At 29.9% G+C, this 19,797-nt stretch overlaps 1 protein-coding gene across 1 annotated transcript in view; it reads right to left on the minus strand.

The window, feature by feature from the left end:
* The window catches only part of LOC124537255 (thrombospondin type-1 domain-containing protein 4-like), a 159,054-nt gene that overhangs the window by 107,992 nt on the left and 31,265 nt on the right, over window positions 1-19,797 (minus strand). The window contains exon 2 of the mRNA XM_047114029.1: window positions 12,542-12,768. Within this exon, the coding sequence (XP_046969985.1) occupies window positions 12,542-12,579 (38 nt within the window). The 5' untranslated portion in view covers window positions 12,580-12,768. The remainder of the gene's footprint in view (window positions 1-12,541; window positions 12,769-19,797) is intronic.

Below are 19,797 nucleotides of genomic sequence, written 5' to 3' on the forward strand. Positions count from 1 at the left end.
TTTATACTGATTAATTTTTGAAATTTTAGTAGCTGACAAAATTGTTTGGATAGTACAATTGTTTAAGAAAAAATCTTTAAAGGGGGACTACAACAATTCGCAAATAATTTATACACTAATATTATGTTTAAAACATTCATGTGAGTACCTCAAATTGTATTATAATTTCCAACTTAGAAGTGTATAAGAATAAATAAGGATTATTGAATGGGAAGTAAACACAAAGCCTCTAAAACTCATAATTGTGATAATCCCTAGGATAGGCTGTAATATGATTTGATTTGAAAGAAAATGGTCTTCCCTATCGTGGTATACAATGTACATACGTCCATATAAGTATATGACAAAACTTAGTTTCAGACAAATGATATCCTATGAAAGCATATCATAATATACATAGACTCTGTGCTTCTTTATAAACAATAAATGAGTTAAACGAGGCAAAATCTATGCAAATCGACGGAACTCATCTTTATGAATATGGCCTTGGGGATCCAAAGTTGACAAGACATTGACCGGTCCGCTGATTAATTTAGCACATTCAGATTTTTTTCATCCAAAGTCGTTAACATTTCATTTTAGACAGAAGTTGTTTTATAATTCGTATAAGAAATTCGACATAAGGTTACTTGACGTTGATTTATTGAATTCTTTTGTTGGAAAAATCGTTACGTGTTAACGAGTTTAAATTTTCTCAAAATGTTTACAAAAACTATTGAATATTATAATAATTTTCACTTACTATACTTTTAATATTCAATAAATAATGAGGCATTTTTGTGAGACTATTGAACCAAAGTACATAAAACTTATGACGGAAAATACATCGCGTAACGAAGAAGGTTTTAGTGCATAATATTATTTTATAAATAAGACCGCTTCTCAGTTTCACCCGCTGTTAGTCTAGATTGACGTGACAAGCATAAATTTTAAGTTTTCTTTACGAATAAATATATTAATTTGAGCTTCTTTTCCCATAAATTTTCCCGGAGGTGGTCGCAACTTATTGTTATACAGCCAAATTTAAGATGTACTTTCTGCTTATTTCCACAACTTTAATTCCAAATATAAAATATTTTTTCGCTTATAAAGAACAGTTGAGAGCTCAACCTTTATAAAAAAATCACATACGAGTTAATGTACGAAAGCTATGATGAATTTTAATGTTGTCACTAGTCATTTTTAATTTACCAATTTGTGAGTAGCCTCAATATAAAGTCGCTACAATAAAAAACAAATAAAGCACTTCAAGGCTAATTTTGCTGTATCTCTATGGACAGAAACATGTCTGGAACATGCTTATAGGTTGGTTCTAAGACTTTCATATCTCAAACTAACATTTATTAAACAATAGATACAAACGATCACCTACCACATCGCGAACATCGTGTGCCCGGAAACAATCGTGACGGCGCGTTCACACGCCTTGTTTTATTTGTTATTTCTCACAACATTTGACTCGATCCTATACCGATAGTCTTCCTTGTAGACTTGAAAATGTTAAACATTGTTAGTATTATGGTTTGAAAATGTATGCATCTATAAACTTTATAGGTTATAAGACCTTATTAAAGTGTTGGACGCTCCTATAATAACTGCACTATCGTAATATAATGCTATACCTTTACAGCGCAAAATATTGTATGATGTAGCGCCTTTGCTTTATTCAAGATTAAAAAAAGAACATATTAGTGTTGTTCTTAAACTATTAACCCTTTTTAATTTCGTTGTTTGCGACATCTACTTCAGTTAATAATTTAGACGCAAGAAACTTCGAAAAGAAAACAATTAAGGAAACTTTAAAAAAGGGAATTTTAAATGGCGAAAAGTTTTCTATCATGGTTCATACTGGCATATGAACCATGATAGAGAATAAACGATAACTCTGCTGTGGTTTATAAAAACTTATGCAAATTTAGTATAACATATTGTGAGCTCATTTATGCTATTCGTCGCTTCATTCGAAGATACAATTAACTAAGTTATCCTTTTAACTTACAAGCATTGTCCGCATTTTTATCGATTATATTGAATCGAATATCATATCATAAAATCGACCTTTTTTACTTTTTTTATCTACTTGATTATTACAGCTAGCTTCATGTTTGACGTCAAAGAGACTCAACCTATTTACTTTTATAATAATTAAAATGAATAAGCTATCAATACAGAGTCATTTATTTAATATGTCACTTAAATATTTATATAATTTTCTTTGTTAAAAATAAACATAAAATAAATTAAATTATATTTAAGTTGAACATGCGTAAGATTGATTTAATATATATTGTTCGAAATTTAAAAATGAGATCAGTATATATATTTTTACATATATGTTTATGAATGCGTGGGCAAAACGATTTTATTATCGAATTATATGTTTATTATACACCATTAGCGTTGATATATTGTCGCGGAAATATTTTTATTATGTTACTTTAAAAAGCAAAAAATATTCTTTGCTAATAAATATTTACACGTTTATACGAAGTTAAATATATAAAGCTTTTTTCATAGTGTGGCGTAAAAATGGTATTCATGGTAGCGTGGTGATGGTATTGATGCGTTTGTAAATGGTGTTTGCATGTGCAACTCTTAACGCTTTAAATTGTGTAAACGGGGCATCAGCTGCAAACTTGTTTTTTTTTACGGAGCCGTATGGATACAGCCTAAGAATCCATTCCTATATGTCATAGGATTTATTTAAAACTAAGCCCGTCCCGGCAGGAGTCGACATAAGTTTTTTTTAATATTTAATTAATTATACTTTTTTATATTTTCCGACATGTTTAACAATTGTCGTTCTATTTCATCTTATTTACACAAAAACCAAAGTAAATTGTTTACCTATACCTTTCCTATGAATCCATCTATCTAATAGTAACCGTATGAATAAACCGCATAAATCCATTCAGTAGTTTTGGAGCTTATCGCGACCAGACAGACAGACAAGCATGGCCGGGGACTTTGTTTTATAATATGTAGTGATAAAAATATTTATTTATTCAAGTAGGCTCGTACAAGGTTTACACGAGACAAAATTGAATGTAAAATTATCACTTCTGTTATTTTACAAGTTAAATGTCAATAATTATAACTGTATTTCTTTAAACATGGCAACATTTATTATTTTTTTAAATGACTGGGTTCTCTGTCTAACAAAGGCAAATGATTTGAGTTTGACGGAAACGATACAATGCATATATTATAAATATTTCATAATGTCATTTTCTAAATCACATTAATATATTTTAAAACGTTGTATTGATTTAAATAGTTGATATTATTAGTAACGACGAGCACAAAAATGGATAAATAATATTCAAAATTGACCCAAATCGATAAAGGAATACCACCCATGGCGTCCAAATTCTCAACGAGTGTTATATTAAAAACACATAATATTCCTTTCAAATGTTTTTTTAATTCGTTTCGTTAAACTTATTACAGATTAAAAAGCAATCGTTCTAATAAATTTAATTTTTATTTTGAAAGTTATTAAAATATTAATGTTAATTGTTCGATATATAGGTCATTTAGACTTTAAAATATGCAGAGATTAGCATATTGTTATTACCAATTACCATTTTTTTAAATATATACTTTATAATATCTATAGTCAAATTTGTCTCGTAAAATATGCAAGGAGTGGCCTAAATAATAAATTAGCAATTAAATTTTTTTTGCTTAATTGTATCAATTATTTTTTAAGATCGTTGCTCCCGACCATGACATTTTCTTAAAATTATTTTGAAATTTTTAGTTTTAGTACACAAGGTATCTACATAATGTGTTACCTACATATATGCATCGGGTTTGTGTATATGAATTCATGTGAGCAACTGAACCGTGATGGAAGCAGGGAAGGCTAAATATGAAATGTAATTTCCTAAGTAACAGTGCATCATCCACATGGGAAATCATTACATTAAGGTCATGATATTGAAGAACGAAGTCAAATGACGAATGACATAAAAAATCTATGTATTTGTTAGTCTCTCTCATTCGGATGTAGTGTTGTTTTAACTATCATATTAAAATCTAAATGGAAATAGCAGCTTAAATTGGGCATGCACTACTGATTCTTGATATGATTAATTTATGAAAATAATTCGTTCAGTGGCTCGGTGGTAGAGACATATGTGGATTATTATTAATCTGGTGGATCTAGAGCAGGTATGAGATCTAAGGAAGTTAGAGGACGCCGTAGCATATGTAATATGGGGCTTTCACGGGCTATTATCCTTATATCGTTTTCACATTGAAAAGTGAGGTAGAATATTATATTAATACCAGAAGTATAGTGAAAAGTAATGTGACAGCCTGTCAATTTCCCACTGCTGGGATAAGGCCTCCTTTTCCATTAAGGGCATGTGGCAGAAATTCGATGAAATTAGACGCATGCCGGTTTCCTTTCGATGTTTTCCTTCAACGCCGAGCTCGACATGAATCATAAACACAAATTAAACACACACACATATATATATATAGTGGTGTTTGCCTGGGTTTAACCCAGCAATCATTGGTTAAGATGCATGCGTTCTAACCACTGGGTCATCTCAGCTCATACCATCACGACCAAACCAGAAGAATACTAAAACAAAACCATCTAACATTATTATAATGTAGTCATTAAGTATGTAAAATAAATTAAGATTGATAAAATATATATATATTCAATAATTAATCAGTGCAAATTACAACATTCTATAAGCTATTCTTAAAATCAAATTTATCTTTATTAATTAAAAATCCTCTACAAGTCATGAATATTCAATTTTATCATACAAACTTATGTTTCAATATTGTCATTTTAAGTAGTCTTGAGCATATTTTATATGGTAATTAATCTTAATTTTAGAATAATTTTATTGAAGCTATTGTGGCTAATTCATGAATAAGATGTATTTGTAACTATTAGGATGCTGTCGTTTCAATTCAATCTAATCATTTAATTTGTCAATAATTTCATAAAAGTAACAGCCTGTAAATTTACCACTGCTGGGATAATGCCTCCTCTTCCATTACGGAGAGGGCTGGGAACATATTACACCACGCTGCTCCAATGCGGGTTGGTGGAATGCACATGTGGCAGAATTTCGACGTAATTAGATATATGCAGGTTTCCTCACGATGTTTTCCTTCACTGTCGAGCACGAGATGAATTATAAATACAAATTAAGTACATATGGTGCTTGCCTGGGTTGAACCCGCAATCATCGGTTAAGATGCACGCGTTCTAACCACTGGGCCATCTCAGTTCATAATTTTATACTATGTAATAATCCTTAGTATTTAGTATATCTTCGTTGGGTACATACACTTTATTTCCTTTTAGCTCGTTTAATAATATTTTTCTTTCATATTGATCGGTGAACTGCTAAGTGGACCACCTGATGGTAAAAGGTACCACTTCCCGTTGCTACTTTATGATAAAATTTCGTTTCCCATATCACCAATGCGCACCGACCTTAGGAACTAATATGTTACGACCCTTATGCCTATAGTTACACTGGCACCAAGGCGTTACCACCAGATAAGCTAAGCTAGTACAAACGCTTACCACTAAGTACCAATAATATACCTACCATAAATATCATCTGAGATGTCATCTTTGTATACTATTGTATTTTACATATTTATCATAAAACTATAAGTTTTTATTTATCTATATTGCAAGCGGTATTTATTGTATCAACGCGAAGTACAAGTAGTGTCAATTATGTATTAGTAGTAGCATTTGTGATGGGTTCTTTAATACGTTTTCTCAATAACATTTTGAAAAAACATCACGTTACGAAATACGAAACTGTAATACAATTACTTGTTTTGACTGTACGAAGTGAATAGTCACTAAAAGAAATGACTAAGGCTTTTTATCGTTAAGTACGTGTAATGAACGCTAATTGATTGTCGTATTGAAATTTAATAATACCTGGGGTATCGAATAATATTACAGAATTAAACATTATATTATTTCCAATGAAAATATTTTGAGATTTATTATCATTGGAAATTGTTTTGATTACATTATATATTTTTTAATAAATGTCGTAATTAAATTCGTCAATAAATCTTGTTTTTGGAATCGATTGTAATCGATCAGAAATCGATTTTTTTTAATTCGAGAATGTATGTATATTTATAAATAATCTTATTTGTTATAAATCATTCGATTTTAGGTTCGAATTCTGGATCGAAAAATTCAAATATATTTGTTTTTATTCTGACGGGATATACCCTGTAAACGCCCGACATTCCTATTTCGAATTCATTGCCATGGTTCGAGATTGAACTGGTTACTCGCCAGTAACTCGCTGCGTTATCATAGAACCATTAATCAATCCTTACATTTAGCCTTTAGTAATTATAATTAATAATTTTATCACCTATTCGAGCGGCGCCTGTATTACCACTTGAGCTGTGACGTCAGATATTTTAATAAGCGTTCATTCATCATTGTTTAAGTTTTTTAAAGGACTATGAGAATATTAATATATTCATAGGATGCATATTATAAAGATAGGTTACTTTACTGTTAACCTACTTTTGAAATTAAAAAAAAATCGGATATGTAGAAAATTCCTTTATTGCTATAACAGACTGGAATTAAAAAAAAAAAACAAAAGCGTGCCAAACTGAATTTTACCGCCATTTTTTTGGGCTCGAACATTAAGGTCGATGTTGTTAGCGACTTGTAATTTGTTAAATGTTCATTGTGTTTTATTTGGATTTATAATCGTAACCGAGTAAGTAGTTTATTTCAATGCGAATTTGGTAGTTTATTTATCTTAAGATAAATAAGTAGCCTATGTCCTTTCTTGTAGTTAAAGTGTACTGAATACCAAATTTCATTAAATTTGGTTCGCTGGTTTATTAGTGAAAGAGCAACAGACAGACAGACGGACAGACAGAGTTACTTTCACATTTATAATATTAGTATAAAAGTATAGATTAGAGCTACCCATATCATCTGTATGTAATAGTAGGTATCCGCGCAGTTATCTTCGGAACTTTATAATTCTGTGTAGCCTGACGAATAGATGGATGACAAACGAGATTATAAACATAGTTTATAATTAGAATGATGTTCATATCATTGTTCTTAAGATAATTTCTTGTCACTGTGTCAATCTACTGCTCGTGCAATGTAAATCGGAGCGTTTTAAAATATATATTATTTAAACTCTATTCCGTATAACAGCAGACTACCTCATGGAAAGACGTAGTCTAATATAAACTTTATTAATTATATTGTTAGGACTACAGATTAAATATTTATAATTTTTATTATTAAACAAGCAAACTCAAAAGTCTATGGTCAAGTAAGAACTTACGAGAACCAGGCTACATTCAGTGTTCAAATTGTAAAAAAACTAAGTTTAGTTTAATTGAAATTATCATACACAATGATTCTGAAATCCAAAGATTCTGTGAAAAACAATTAATACTTATGCTCAAAGCAAAGAGCGCGATAAAAGTATTACCTATATAACTTCAGGTATAACACGCCTTATTAATTTTAAAAATCAACTTTAAATATATAAGATTTTAAATTAACATGGTTATTTTTATTACTAAAGTTATTAATTTCGGGATATTTACCATGTCTTTTTATTTTTGTTTATTCACGAGACAAGACTCGTGAACAAGACATTCGTAGATAATGTCGAAATATCGAGCTCCACCGAATAAAAATAAAAAAAACATGGTAAATATCCCGAAATTAATAACTCTAGCAACTTTAAATATATTTATTGGTAAATATAATGGTGTTGCATGAAAACATGTTGGATATTTGAGACAATTACGAGTATATGACGTCTCGTATCAGACCACATGCGTAGTTGACATGAATTGAATGCGGCGATCTGATTCGAAATAATTGAGTAAATTCTGACGGTTGACCGAAGTAAGTCGTGATTGTATGTCACTATTTAGTTGGAGCGATCGCAATTGTGACTAGCTAGTCACGTGTACACGTTAAAAATATAATTATATGAGACGTGCACACTTGTATACTGAATTGTAAAAAGCTAAATACGATACATGTTACCTTTTGGCCGGTAGAAAATTTTCGTTTAAATTTTCAAGTTCAAATTTGTTTTCAATGTTTTTATACCACTGTAATATTTAATTGAAACGTTTCTGACTGTATTGGTTCTGAAAAAAAGCCTATATAAGTATATTGCTATTATTACGTAATTCGTGTAATATTTTGACAAGACAAAAATATATAAGGTCGTTACGTTATTTACTAGCAATGCTAGCTTGTTAATTTTATAAATTAAGCACATAGTTTTATAAATAATTTAGACAATCTAAAACACTCGTATTATTTTACATGTAATTCAAAACTTAAAAAACAAGTAGGCCTTTACCCATGACGGATATCGAAAGGTTCATTGAAATCGAATAAATTAATTTGCTTATCGATTATAAGTTAATCAATCAAGTTTTTTCGAGCTCCCAGACCCGAACGGCATTGATGATAAAATCTATTTTTTTTTCATCTAGTCTACTTCTTCTAAAGAGACATTACAAAGAAGTAATTTGTATTAACATCGATATGTTTAGTAGTCGATAATAGATATATGGCGATCATTATGTGCATTTGTGAAGTCATGATGGGTTTGGCTGGATTAGGTCATCCTTTAGTATTTCTGGGAATACCTAGGTATAATTAAAAGCATTTTATATGATTTAATTGAATCGTTTTTATGTTATATTCGAATTGAGATCGCTTTATCGTAACGATGCAGAGCATTCACTTGTATTCGAAGCTCTACTTCTTGGGTTCGAAGCTGTCGAGTTAAATGCATTATTTTGATTTTTCTTTCCAGAATAAGTCTGGAATTAAGCGCTGTAATAAAACACTAATATAAACCTATTTGTTCTGCCTCTGGCTTCTAATCGGCTAGGTCAATTTTTATATGATATAAGTAAATCGACGATTGAAACGGCATTGTAATAAATATTAAGCATTCTTTACGTCGCCACTGCGCCAAAAATCTTGGAAACTTCGATGTTACGTCCTTGTTCCTGTGTAGTTCGCTGGTTCCCTCATCTTTCCAACGGGAGTACAGTACTAAGACTTCTATTTGTGTATGTAATCTGATGACTGAATGGTACCTACCACCAAGTTAGGCTGATGTTTCGGATTTAAAAGCAAAAAGAACAGAAAAGAGAACTTAGCTTCCAGTAAAAACGTCCAAAACTATAGATTCGAATAAATATGAGTTAGATAGTTTGTAAACATAATATTCATTTATAAATTGTGTTTTTGATATCTGTACGTTAGCGCTATTATCTTATTACCATACGTCATATATCTTAAACTTGTCTGTAACAGATCGCTCAATTAGATATCAAATCACTTAATTAAATGACTTTGTTTTTGTCCTCGAATATAATCCGTATTTGATACACTTTTGTTAATGCAAAATTTCATTTTAATTGCTTTGAACAAGATGACGAATAATCTTGAATAAGTTGGGAGATATTCTCTTACACATATCGATATATAGAGTAGTTGTGCTTTCGAATTTGTACGGGTAAAATTCGTGTTAAGTTAGAGCATTACCTACTCCACACTTGCTGTTGAAATTTCCAAAACAATTTTATACTATGGGGAATAACTATGCTAAATATCCAGCCAATATAAGTTATAGTTACGGAAATTTGATGATAATTCTGTCTGTGTAATTTTACTTCTTTGAAAATTATTAAGTTTTGTGTTCACGATATTTTTAGTTTAGTTTAGTAACCGTATATTGTAAATTTTTATATAACTACAATCATGTTATCATTAATTTGAGATTCGAAAAAAAAGGCACAGTAGTAATATAATATTTGTAATTAAAGTAGTAGATATCAAAATATAATTACTTTATCGAAAAATAACAATAATAATAGTAATTTCTTTTTTCATTTACAATGATTGTATTATTCATTCAAAATAAACTATAAAACCGGGGCGAACATGACACTCACACATATATAATTTATGCAAAAGGCATACACATAACTAGACATGACAATACACAAATAAACGAATCCCTAATGTCCTGCGACGATAAATCTTATCCAGTTGCGATTTCTAGAATGTGTCCACCGATTGAATGGGCAGCTTATAAATAAGGACAGGTATTTTGACACCCCGCAGCATTTCTCTAAGGAATGTTGACCATTGAGGCGTTTCTAATTTCTTTCGATATCCTGTGTCCGAACCGCTAAATGCCATTCCTGTACGGATGGGGACACTGATTAATGATGCGTGTGCCGTTTTTACTGTTAACATTTTAAAATTTAAATATAGAATGATTTTTTACGCTCAAACGGTTATATTCGATAACACCTAGTTTTACACAATAATAGATTATGTTTTTATAACGTATATAGGTCAGTAACCTATTACGATGTTGTTTTTTTTTAATGTCTAAAAAATTAAAAAAAATATAATGTCTTTTTGTACTCGTTCTCGAACACTTTATGTCAGGATAAATGTTTTTCATAAATATATCACATAACTCGAGACACGATCTAAGTATAACAGTTATTTAGATCACAATTAACACAATCACAAAAATTCATCAGGCATCTCGCTTTAGTTGATAGAATATATGGAACTAAAACGAAGTTCTCGGGTTCAAATCAGGTGTTAAAAGCAGTTGTGTTAATTCATTAGTTTTTTATCTGTTCTCACCAAAAAAGAATCCTGACGTAACCCTGTTTCAAATAACCTATTTGCGTGCGTGTTACCTATGTATCGTGCAATGGAAAACTGTGGTGAACATTAATATTTATTTAAAACTGTCTATTGTTATCTGTTTATATTTTTTAGTTTGGCTTTTTGGATTCGAGAAAAATCCCTATTCAACATCCAACTTCAAGACTTAAAACTGAAGACTTTGAAGTTAGCTGAAAATAGATTACGCTTAAAATATTTTTTAATGAATTAAAATTAATGAATTGTTAGTCTTATAGTTACGACGGAACAGTGTCCACGTTAGGCATAAAGTCTTCGCAATTTCGAATCTGGACCGCCCACGAAAATGCTCGTTCAATAAATATGCGACCACGCAATTATGCAATTTAAAAGTCATAGGAAACGAAAGTAGTTTTAATATAATTGTGAAATACTAGATAAGACAGGTGATTATGTTCGATTTTAGAGAGCATTCATGTTAACACGAATTCGCCATCTATTTTGTCACTTGCATTAAACACAGCTGTTCTATTCTAGAACTTCTTAAGTCTGTAGTCAAACTGATACTGCATATTGTCCATTTGTGATTTTAGAACAAGTAACAATTAATTATTTAGTTTCATATCGTAGGAATCGGATATAAAACATCGGGTATGTATGTATGAATTTATGTATGTATGAATTTATGTATGTGTGTGCGTGTGTACACACGTGTATGTATGTGTGTATGTATGTATGTATGTATAATATTCGCGATTTCGAATGATTGTGGGTTCAAATTTGAGCAAACGCGTTGGTTGTCATGTCCCGCAGTGAATTAGCATTTTCCTTAATCCATTAATAAATAATCCATAATTCAAACCAATCACCTCAAAATAAAATGATACACACTAAACGGTGGGATATTTGTGCAAAGCAAACAAGCAGACATTAGTAAAAATTTGAATCTTCCCTTAGGAATATAAATCGAAAATCTGTATAGTCTATCTATTGAAGAAGACTAAACATCTCAAATTTGTTAATGAGATGAACATTACGAACTGTCAAAAGAAATTGATATATTTATATAGTAGTAGTACGTTAAAAAACTATAAAATAAAAATAATTATCGTAACACCACCATAAAGTTAATTTCATGGGACATTATTACGAGTTACAATAAACTTAATCGAAATAAATTGTTACCATAAACATGTAACTCTTGACAAAAATAAATCGTCGTTATTGAAATCACCGAAGGTCAATTATTCATTAAGTAGTATTGTTAATGTTATAAATTTATTAAATATATCATATAAATCTCAATTTTAACTGCCACTTAACGATTAGTCGGTTAAAGCGTCACTTTAACCCAACTCCTATAGCCAACTGTTGATTCTTTAGTAGTTATTCTATTTTACGACCAAATAATTTGTTTTACTTCGTATTTATTAGTTGTAAATATCAATTGTTATCGGATATCGTAAAATTGATAGATATAATAAAATCTTTAATAAGCCATTGTTCATACAGTAATCATTTCATTAATTTTTTGTATTAGTAGAATAATTTCATCTGCATGTTTACAGTACAGAACATCATACTTTGTTGATCTCGAATGAAGAAAATATTTTATAGAAATATTATAATAATTAACAAATATTAATGAATGATTCTCTAGGCCTGAAAAGTACAAAATTGTAAGATTAACAAAATAGTGATTTTCTTTTCTTTTTTTTAATCGTTTTTTTTTTTAATTTTATTTTGGTTGCTACCGTCTGTGTGATATGAATATCAAAAATTCCTTGAATTTCATGTCATATATCTTGTAAAATAAATTTTAAAAATACTTACATTGATAAATATAAAAGGAAGCGTCTTTGATGATCCATTATTGAAATACAATCCGATGTGACTAAAATCAGTAATTATATATTTGCACTTAATAACAACACTTTAATTAAATATCAATTTAATGAAATGAGTTTTCTATCACTTCTACTATTATTCTATCACGTGATATCTACTTCTGTCATCTTCTCCGTATTCTCTCAGCGCATTGAATGAACTGGACTGGGGACCTGTAAAAAAATACAAAGCTTTAATTAAATTGTATTACATGAAAACAAAACACGTTCGTACTATGATATTTAGATAATATATGTTTGAAAACAATAAATTTTAACCATAGATTGCGGGCTTACAAAGAGAAATGAATTTGCAAGCTTCGTGTGATACGTAATGTAGAGCATACATAGAACATCATATATATATATATTATGTATTATAAAATTCCAATATCTAAGTGCAGAGGTAATGCGGGTGGCCCTTTTTATCGAAAGTAAAGAAATATTTATGCATAGCGGTATGATCACACCGCCTTCTATAAGTGATGGCAGCTACTTGCTACCAAATGGGTTTTATGCTTTACATAATACACCAATAAATCTTATAATTTTAAATGAACAATTCTTGTGTGATACATTTATTACTCATCTCAAAACAAGACTAATCATTTGGATCCTATTTTAAAATTACAACGGTTTCTCTTTATGTTTATCTAAATACTAGCGACCCGGCCCGGCTTCGCTCTTAAATACAGCGTCGTAGTACAGAATTTGTTTGTTTACGACATCACACTAGAAACTTTTAAAATTACCTGTTTCTTTACTATATTGTCCATGTATTATATACAATAACTTTCCTCTCGAATCACTCTATCTATTAAAAAAAAAACCGCATCAAAATTTTTTGCATAGTTTTAAAGATTTAAGCATACATAGGGATATATGGACAGAGAAAGTGATTGTTTTATACTATGTAGTGATACGTCTTTCCACAATAAACGCAATATTTCACAAAATGATAAAAATATCATTTGACTATAACCACTCAATTATCACATCCGATCCCAGATACATTTTACTTATATAATAAAATGAAAACGAAAGGCGATAAAAAAACATCTTATAAACTACGTAGTAACATAATTTAATTTCAATAAACACCGTACGCATCGAGGTGCCTTTGAAGATCCCTGAAATTCCCTAGCGTTCGGACGCGTGTCGGACTAAAAATAGACGATACCTTACTTCCATCAATATCTGACGTAAAACAAATAACTCACTTTATAAATCGTGCCGTGATCGCCCCGAGATCGACTTCCCACACGATTTAAAACTACACACTTAATAATAAAACAGATATGTTTGTTTGTACGTTATATATTAGATATTTTCAACCGACTTCCAAAAGGAGGAGGTTATCAATTCGTCTGTATTTTTTTTTTTTTTTTTTTTTTATGTTTGTTACATCATAACTTTTCACTGGGTGGACCGATTTTGATAATTTTTTTTTTGTTTGAAAGGTAGTGCTTCCCGTGGTGTCCCATTTTTTTTAATTTTTTTTCCGATGATGGTATCCATATGAAAACGACATAAGTCTTAAATTTGCATTATGTATATGCGCGACAAATCGGTGAATAACTGAAAATCACGTTAACCAATTTTGATAATTCTTTTTTTATTATAAAATATATACTTCAAGGGTAATTTGGTGAAAGTTTTGTAAGGTTCTGAGCACAGGATCCATGACAAAGTAACGGAACGGAAGGGAACGGAACAATTCTGAGGAGCACGTTAGCGATACTCAGTCGAATCTTTTATTTATAGGTTATTTGGATATTTGAGTCACCTTCCGTAATGTGGTTATGTTTACGTAATTATCATAGTTGAATATTATAATCAACTAGCTACACACCCCGGCTTCGCACGGGTGCAATACTGATACTAAATATACTACAGAATTTGTGTATTTACGACATCACATCGCAAACTTCAAAAATTATCAGTGTTTCTTTACTAAATTGTTCATGTATTATATACACAAACCTTCCCCTTGAATCACACTATCTTTTAAAAAAAACCGCATCAAAATCCGTTGCGTAGATTTAAAGATATAGGGACAGAGAAAGCGACTTAGTTTTATACTATGTAGTGATGGAACTCCTATACGGCTCGCAGTTAGGGTGCGATATGGGGCAGAATTTCTTACTATCTTTAATCAAATTTTGTGTATGTGATGTGATGTCATATGATGTACGAAATGTAGTTGGTCTTTTTCAAAGTTTTTTTGCTGAGTTCGATTACAGCTCTTTCGAGGGTTCCTTGTAGTTTACGCCGTGTGACGTATTAAATCCGCATTTTCGAAAGTCTATTTTTGCTTTATTCGCAAGTTTCCTTTGAAATTGTCCTCGAAGTAGTTTCTGACTCATATAAACGGAACGCTTAATCTATCCATATTAAAAAAAAAAGTTAGTCAACATCAGCTTCACTTAAAATCAAAAAATAAATAAAAATTTTAACAATAAAAATTTTAACAAAAAGAAAAACCGACTTCAAACAAAACACTATTTTAAAACAAATGAATATGCACGAAAAAGTAATAAATATAATTGCGTATTCAACATATTTTTTAGAGTCTTCCTAAGTTAAATGAAATGAAAAATATTACACTACTTAAAAGTCGATTAACGATTATATCATGTAGTTATAATTATTGGTATATTTGGAGCCGGTGTCAGCCACGGTGCCCTTGCCCCAACAATCAAAAGAAAGAAGCGATACGAGCCCCTTGATTGATCCAGTATATTATTGTGTAAAAGGTAATTTGTAAAAAACATATTTGTTAAAGTATTCTCGTATTGTTTTTTGATAGATATACTGTAGGGTTTTATTGGCTGACACCGACTCCAAATATAACAATAATTATAACTACATGATATAATCGTTAATCGACTTTTAAGTAGTCTAATATTTTTCATTTCATTTAACTTAGGAAGACTCTAAAAAATATGTTGAATACGCAATTATATTTATTACTTTTTCGTGCATATTCATTTGTTTTAAAATAGTGTTTTGTTTGAAGTCGGTTTTTCTTTTTGTTAAAATTTTTATTTCGTATAAGAGTTACATTTAAAGGTCAGATTTGAATGATTTTGACGTAATATTTAAGGTGTCAGGTCTGTTCTGTCCACATGAAATGGTGAATGAAGAATTTCGTGGTGATCTTATTGAGTAGTTATCACTTATCACCTATCATAGTAAACAGTCTCTTTAGCGACTATAATTAATCATAAAGTAAAGAGGTGAGATTTTATTAAGTAAATTAACAGTCTGTACATTTCCCATTGCTGAGATAAGGCCTCCTCTTCCATTAAGGAACTTCCTCTACCTTTTAATGGCTTTTACTCAGTCAGTGGCTTCAATCCATATTTTTAGAATACTAAGAAAATAATTATCGTATTTGGTATAGATTGTCTCGCTGAAACCACCTTAATACATATATTAAAATATGCGAATAGAAGCCACCTATCGTATAACAATATTTATTTATTTCGTTTTAAACATATTCTCTAATAATTCAAATTAAAATTAGGCGGTTTGTACAATAACACTATGACATTATTTGCTTAAATTTTCTCTTGTTATTTTCAGCCTAATATTTTAAACAATTTCATCAAAATAAATTAGTTAAATTTGATATTTATTTTATATTAACATTTAAATCACGAAAGTAAATTTAAAATAAAAGTAAGAATAATAACCTTAAGCAGAGCCACGTATAATATCTAGCTAATACTTGTTCTTAAATCTTTAAAACGATAGACTATTAAATTGTGCACAGTGTTCCACCATTTTTGTTAATTGGCTTACATTTGACGAATGGATAATTGAGATAATACATTCAAATATTCATTAATTTATTGTGCGTGAAAGATTTATTTAATTTAAATCTTGAGCCTGTGTGATAATTGCAAATTGCAACACAAAATAACCACGATACCTCTCCAACAAAGCTCACGTAAGCTATTAAGCCCTAGGTATTATTGTTTTGGTACTATATACTTTGCAGTATATTTTAAAATAATGTTTCTACGATCTTACGGTTCAATTTTCATTTGATTTATAAATATCATGCCTGTGATGCAAAACATCGTTTCGAATCTGGTATGTATTGAATGAAAATTTTCCACAAGTGTAACCAAATAATCAATTGGAGCAGTTCGATAGAATACGCTTTGGGATTATTATCTTCTCTCCAAAAGGTCAGCCTTAGCTCCATTGTCCTTTTACAGGAAACATTTTTCTCTAGAAGGATTCCATTCGAGATTCTGCCCCTACATATTTGTTAGGTTTTGGATCAAATGTAAATTTCTATTCCTGAAATCTTATCTAATTAAATCAATACGTTACTACGTTACTAAAAGCGCTGTCCGTTGAGTAGCGTCGTGAAAACGTAAACAAACAAACAAATTCACTTTCTCATTTATAATATCACATACCACACATCCCACATAAACTCACATCTCATCCCACTTTCAACACACACAGACCGTGTGACTGACTTAGAGACACACAAATAGGCATTACATAGCAAGCATTATCGCGACCCGCCCCGGCACGGGTGCAATACTGATACTAAACATACTACAGAATTTGTTTGTTTACGACATCATATTATAAATTTCAAAATTAGCAGTGTTTCTTTAATATATTGTCCATGTATTATAATACACAAAAGCATTCCTCTCGAATCACTCTATCTTTAAAAAAAAAAACGCAACAAAATCCGTTGTGTAGTTTTAAAAATTTTAGCATTCATAGGGATATAGGGACAGCGAAAGCGACTTTGTTTTATACTTATGTAATGATAGTGACTATATAATGATAATGATTGCTTTTTTTTTAATTTAAATAACAGATAAAAATATAAAAATAAATTAAAATAATGACTTGTATATTGTAATGTATCTTATTTAAAAAGAAAGTATCATAGATAAAGTTAATAATGGTAATTATAATTCAGATAGGCAAACTGTTTTTACTTACTATATGTTTTGGGCAAGCCCGTCTGAGTAGAAATCACTCATCAGATATTCTACTGCCAAACAACAATATTTAGTATTGTTATGCTTGGGTTTGAAAGGTGGGTGAGCCAGGGTAACTGCAGGTACAAGGGATATAACATTTTAGCACTCAACGTTGGTGGCTCATGCGTATGGCGTAAGGCATGATTAATATATCTGATAGTACCTTATATACTTACCACGAGGTGGTAATTGACAGTGGTACATTCCGGCTATACTAAAATAAAATACAGATTGAACAGCAATCTAGCTTGACAAAAGATTTTTATTATTTTGTACTGTACTTATCGCCTTACCAGTATTAGTTTGGATAATCATGTTACAGATTAATTACAACACAGATACATCACTGCATTTATAATTAAACCAATACTAATTTTCTCATGTTAATTTATCATAAATGCATTACAACACTACGCATAATCTTGATATATTTCTTGTATAACAATAACATAAATTAATACTAATTTATAAGTTCGTTAAGCCAATAACAAGTTGCCGGGATTATAATCTTGATTTAAATATTGGTTCACTTAACTGTTACAATTTCATTTATATGATTAATAAATGTATATGCTGGCGTCTCGATATTCGTATCAGAACAAAAAGAAGTGATAATCGTTTTGATTTATTATTATAACGATACCTGACAAGCGTTAACACTTTGTCAGTTTACTAAAACTATGTAGAAATATAAGGCTGTTCGTTCACGAAGCTATTAGCTTAGTATCGTTTGATCGTCTCTTGTTTTAGTTTACAATAGTTTTCATTACTATGTGAAATGTATTGCAGTGTAATATTGAATTTACAATTTATGTAAATGTGTGTATTTCACAGCTTAAAAGTGAGTTCTCATTTAATTCTACGATGTATATACTACAAATTTCCTATGCATCGATTTATTGGCAATAAAATGGCACGTCATAATTTTCAAAATAGCAACATCTGGATAAGGCGAAATAGGCTTAAATGGGAAGGAAATAACACTAAGATAATATAAATAAAAATTTTATAGAAATCATGTATATGTATTTTTTCAAACACGGTAATTAAATAAAAAACAATAAATTAATTTAGTCTCTCCCACGGACATTACACTCATTTGTTTAAAATAAATGGATAGAAAAAGATACAAAAACATTTTTCATTTATAATAATACAACAGAAATATTATATGTAAAACTCGCTTAACATATCTTTGTATCGCATTGACTTGAGCTTCAGTATCACGCCAGCCTAAACTTTATGCGTTATAGCTTCCGAACATATAAACAATGGAATAGTATTAAAAATGCGTCAATATACAAATTGAAACGTCAGTTATATTGATTTGTTGTCGGTATCGTTATGAATGCAACAGTCAGTTAACGTGTTGATATATTTAATGTAATCGTGTTACATATGATACGAGTCTGTTTGAAACCTATGGTGTTATTAATTGTATACCGTGTTTGTGTATCTTCTTAAAAATAACATCGAAAAAAAAAGTTTATATTCTATTTTTTTTATGGCTAGGGAATTAATTTGATATTCTTTATTTAAATTGAAAACTTAAAACTTTTTAGAATACGACATTCGTCACGTTTTAAAGAATAGCAACACATCACTCCGATTTATAAGTTCGATAAAATTTAATTCGATTTTTAAATATTCATTTCAAATATGGAATGATATATTTCTCAATTTGAGTCGATATAAGTGTTCCCGGTTTTCTTAATAATAGTGGATTCGAAATTCAACTCACTTGACAAATATTTAAAAAGCTCGTATATCGTAGTTTATTTACGTTGAAATAACGTTATCAAGTAGGCGTTTTATATTGTGAATATTAAACAACTCGTTTTTACGACTTTAAAACGTTCAATCAGACACATAAGACAAAACCGTAATATCGAACAGGTATTTTAATGTTATAATTTGAATAACATATTAGACATTTATTGTTATAATTTAGGTTAAATTGAATATTTTCATTCTAGCTTCGCTGATAGAAAAATAAACCGCAATTTATAACCGCAGAAACCAATAATATGTTTATAGAGTGACACGATTAATATAAAGACCATACTATATATAAATAACTACTATACTATAAAACTTCAACATATATATAAGTCAACAATATAAGGTTATTATGTCACTGCTAAGAATGTAAATTTAATACAATAGTTATACATTTTAA

This window comes from Vanessa cardui, chromosome 18, assembly GCF_905220365.1.
Source record: "Vanessa cardui chromosome 18, ilVanCard2.1, whole genome shotgun sequence".
Classification (NCBI taxonomy): Eukaryota; Metazoa; Arthropoda; class Insecta; order Lepidoptera; family Nymphalidae; genus Vanessa; species Vanessa cardui.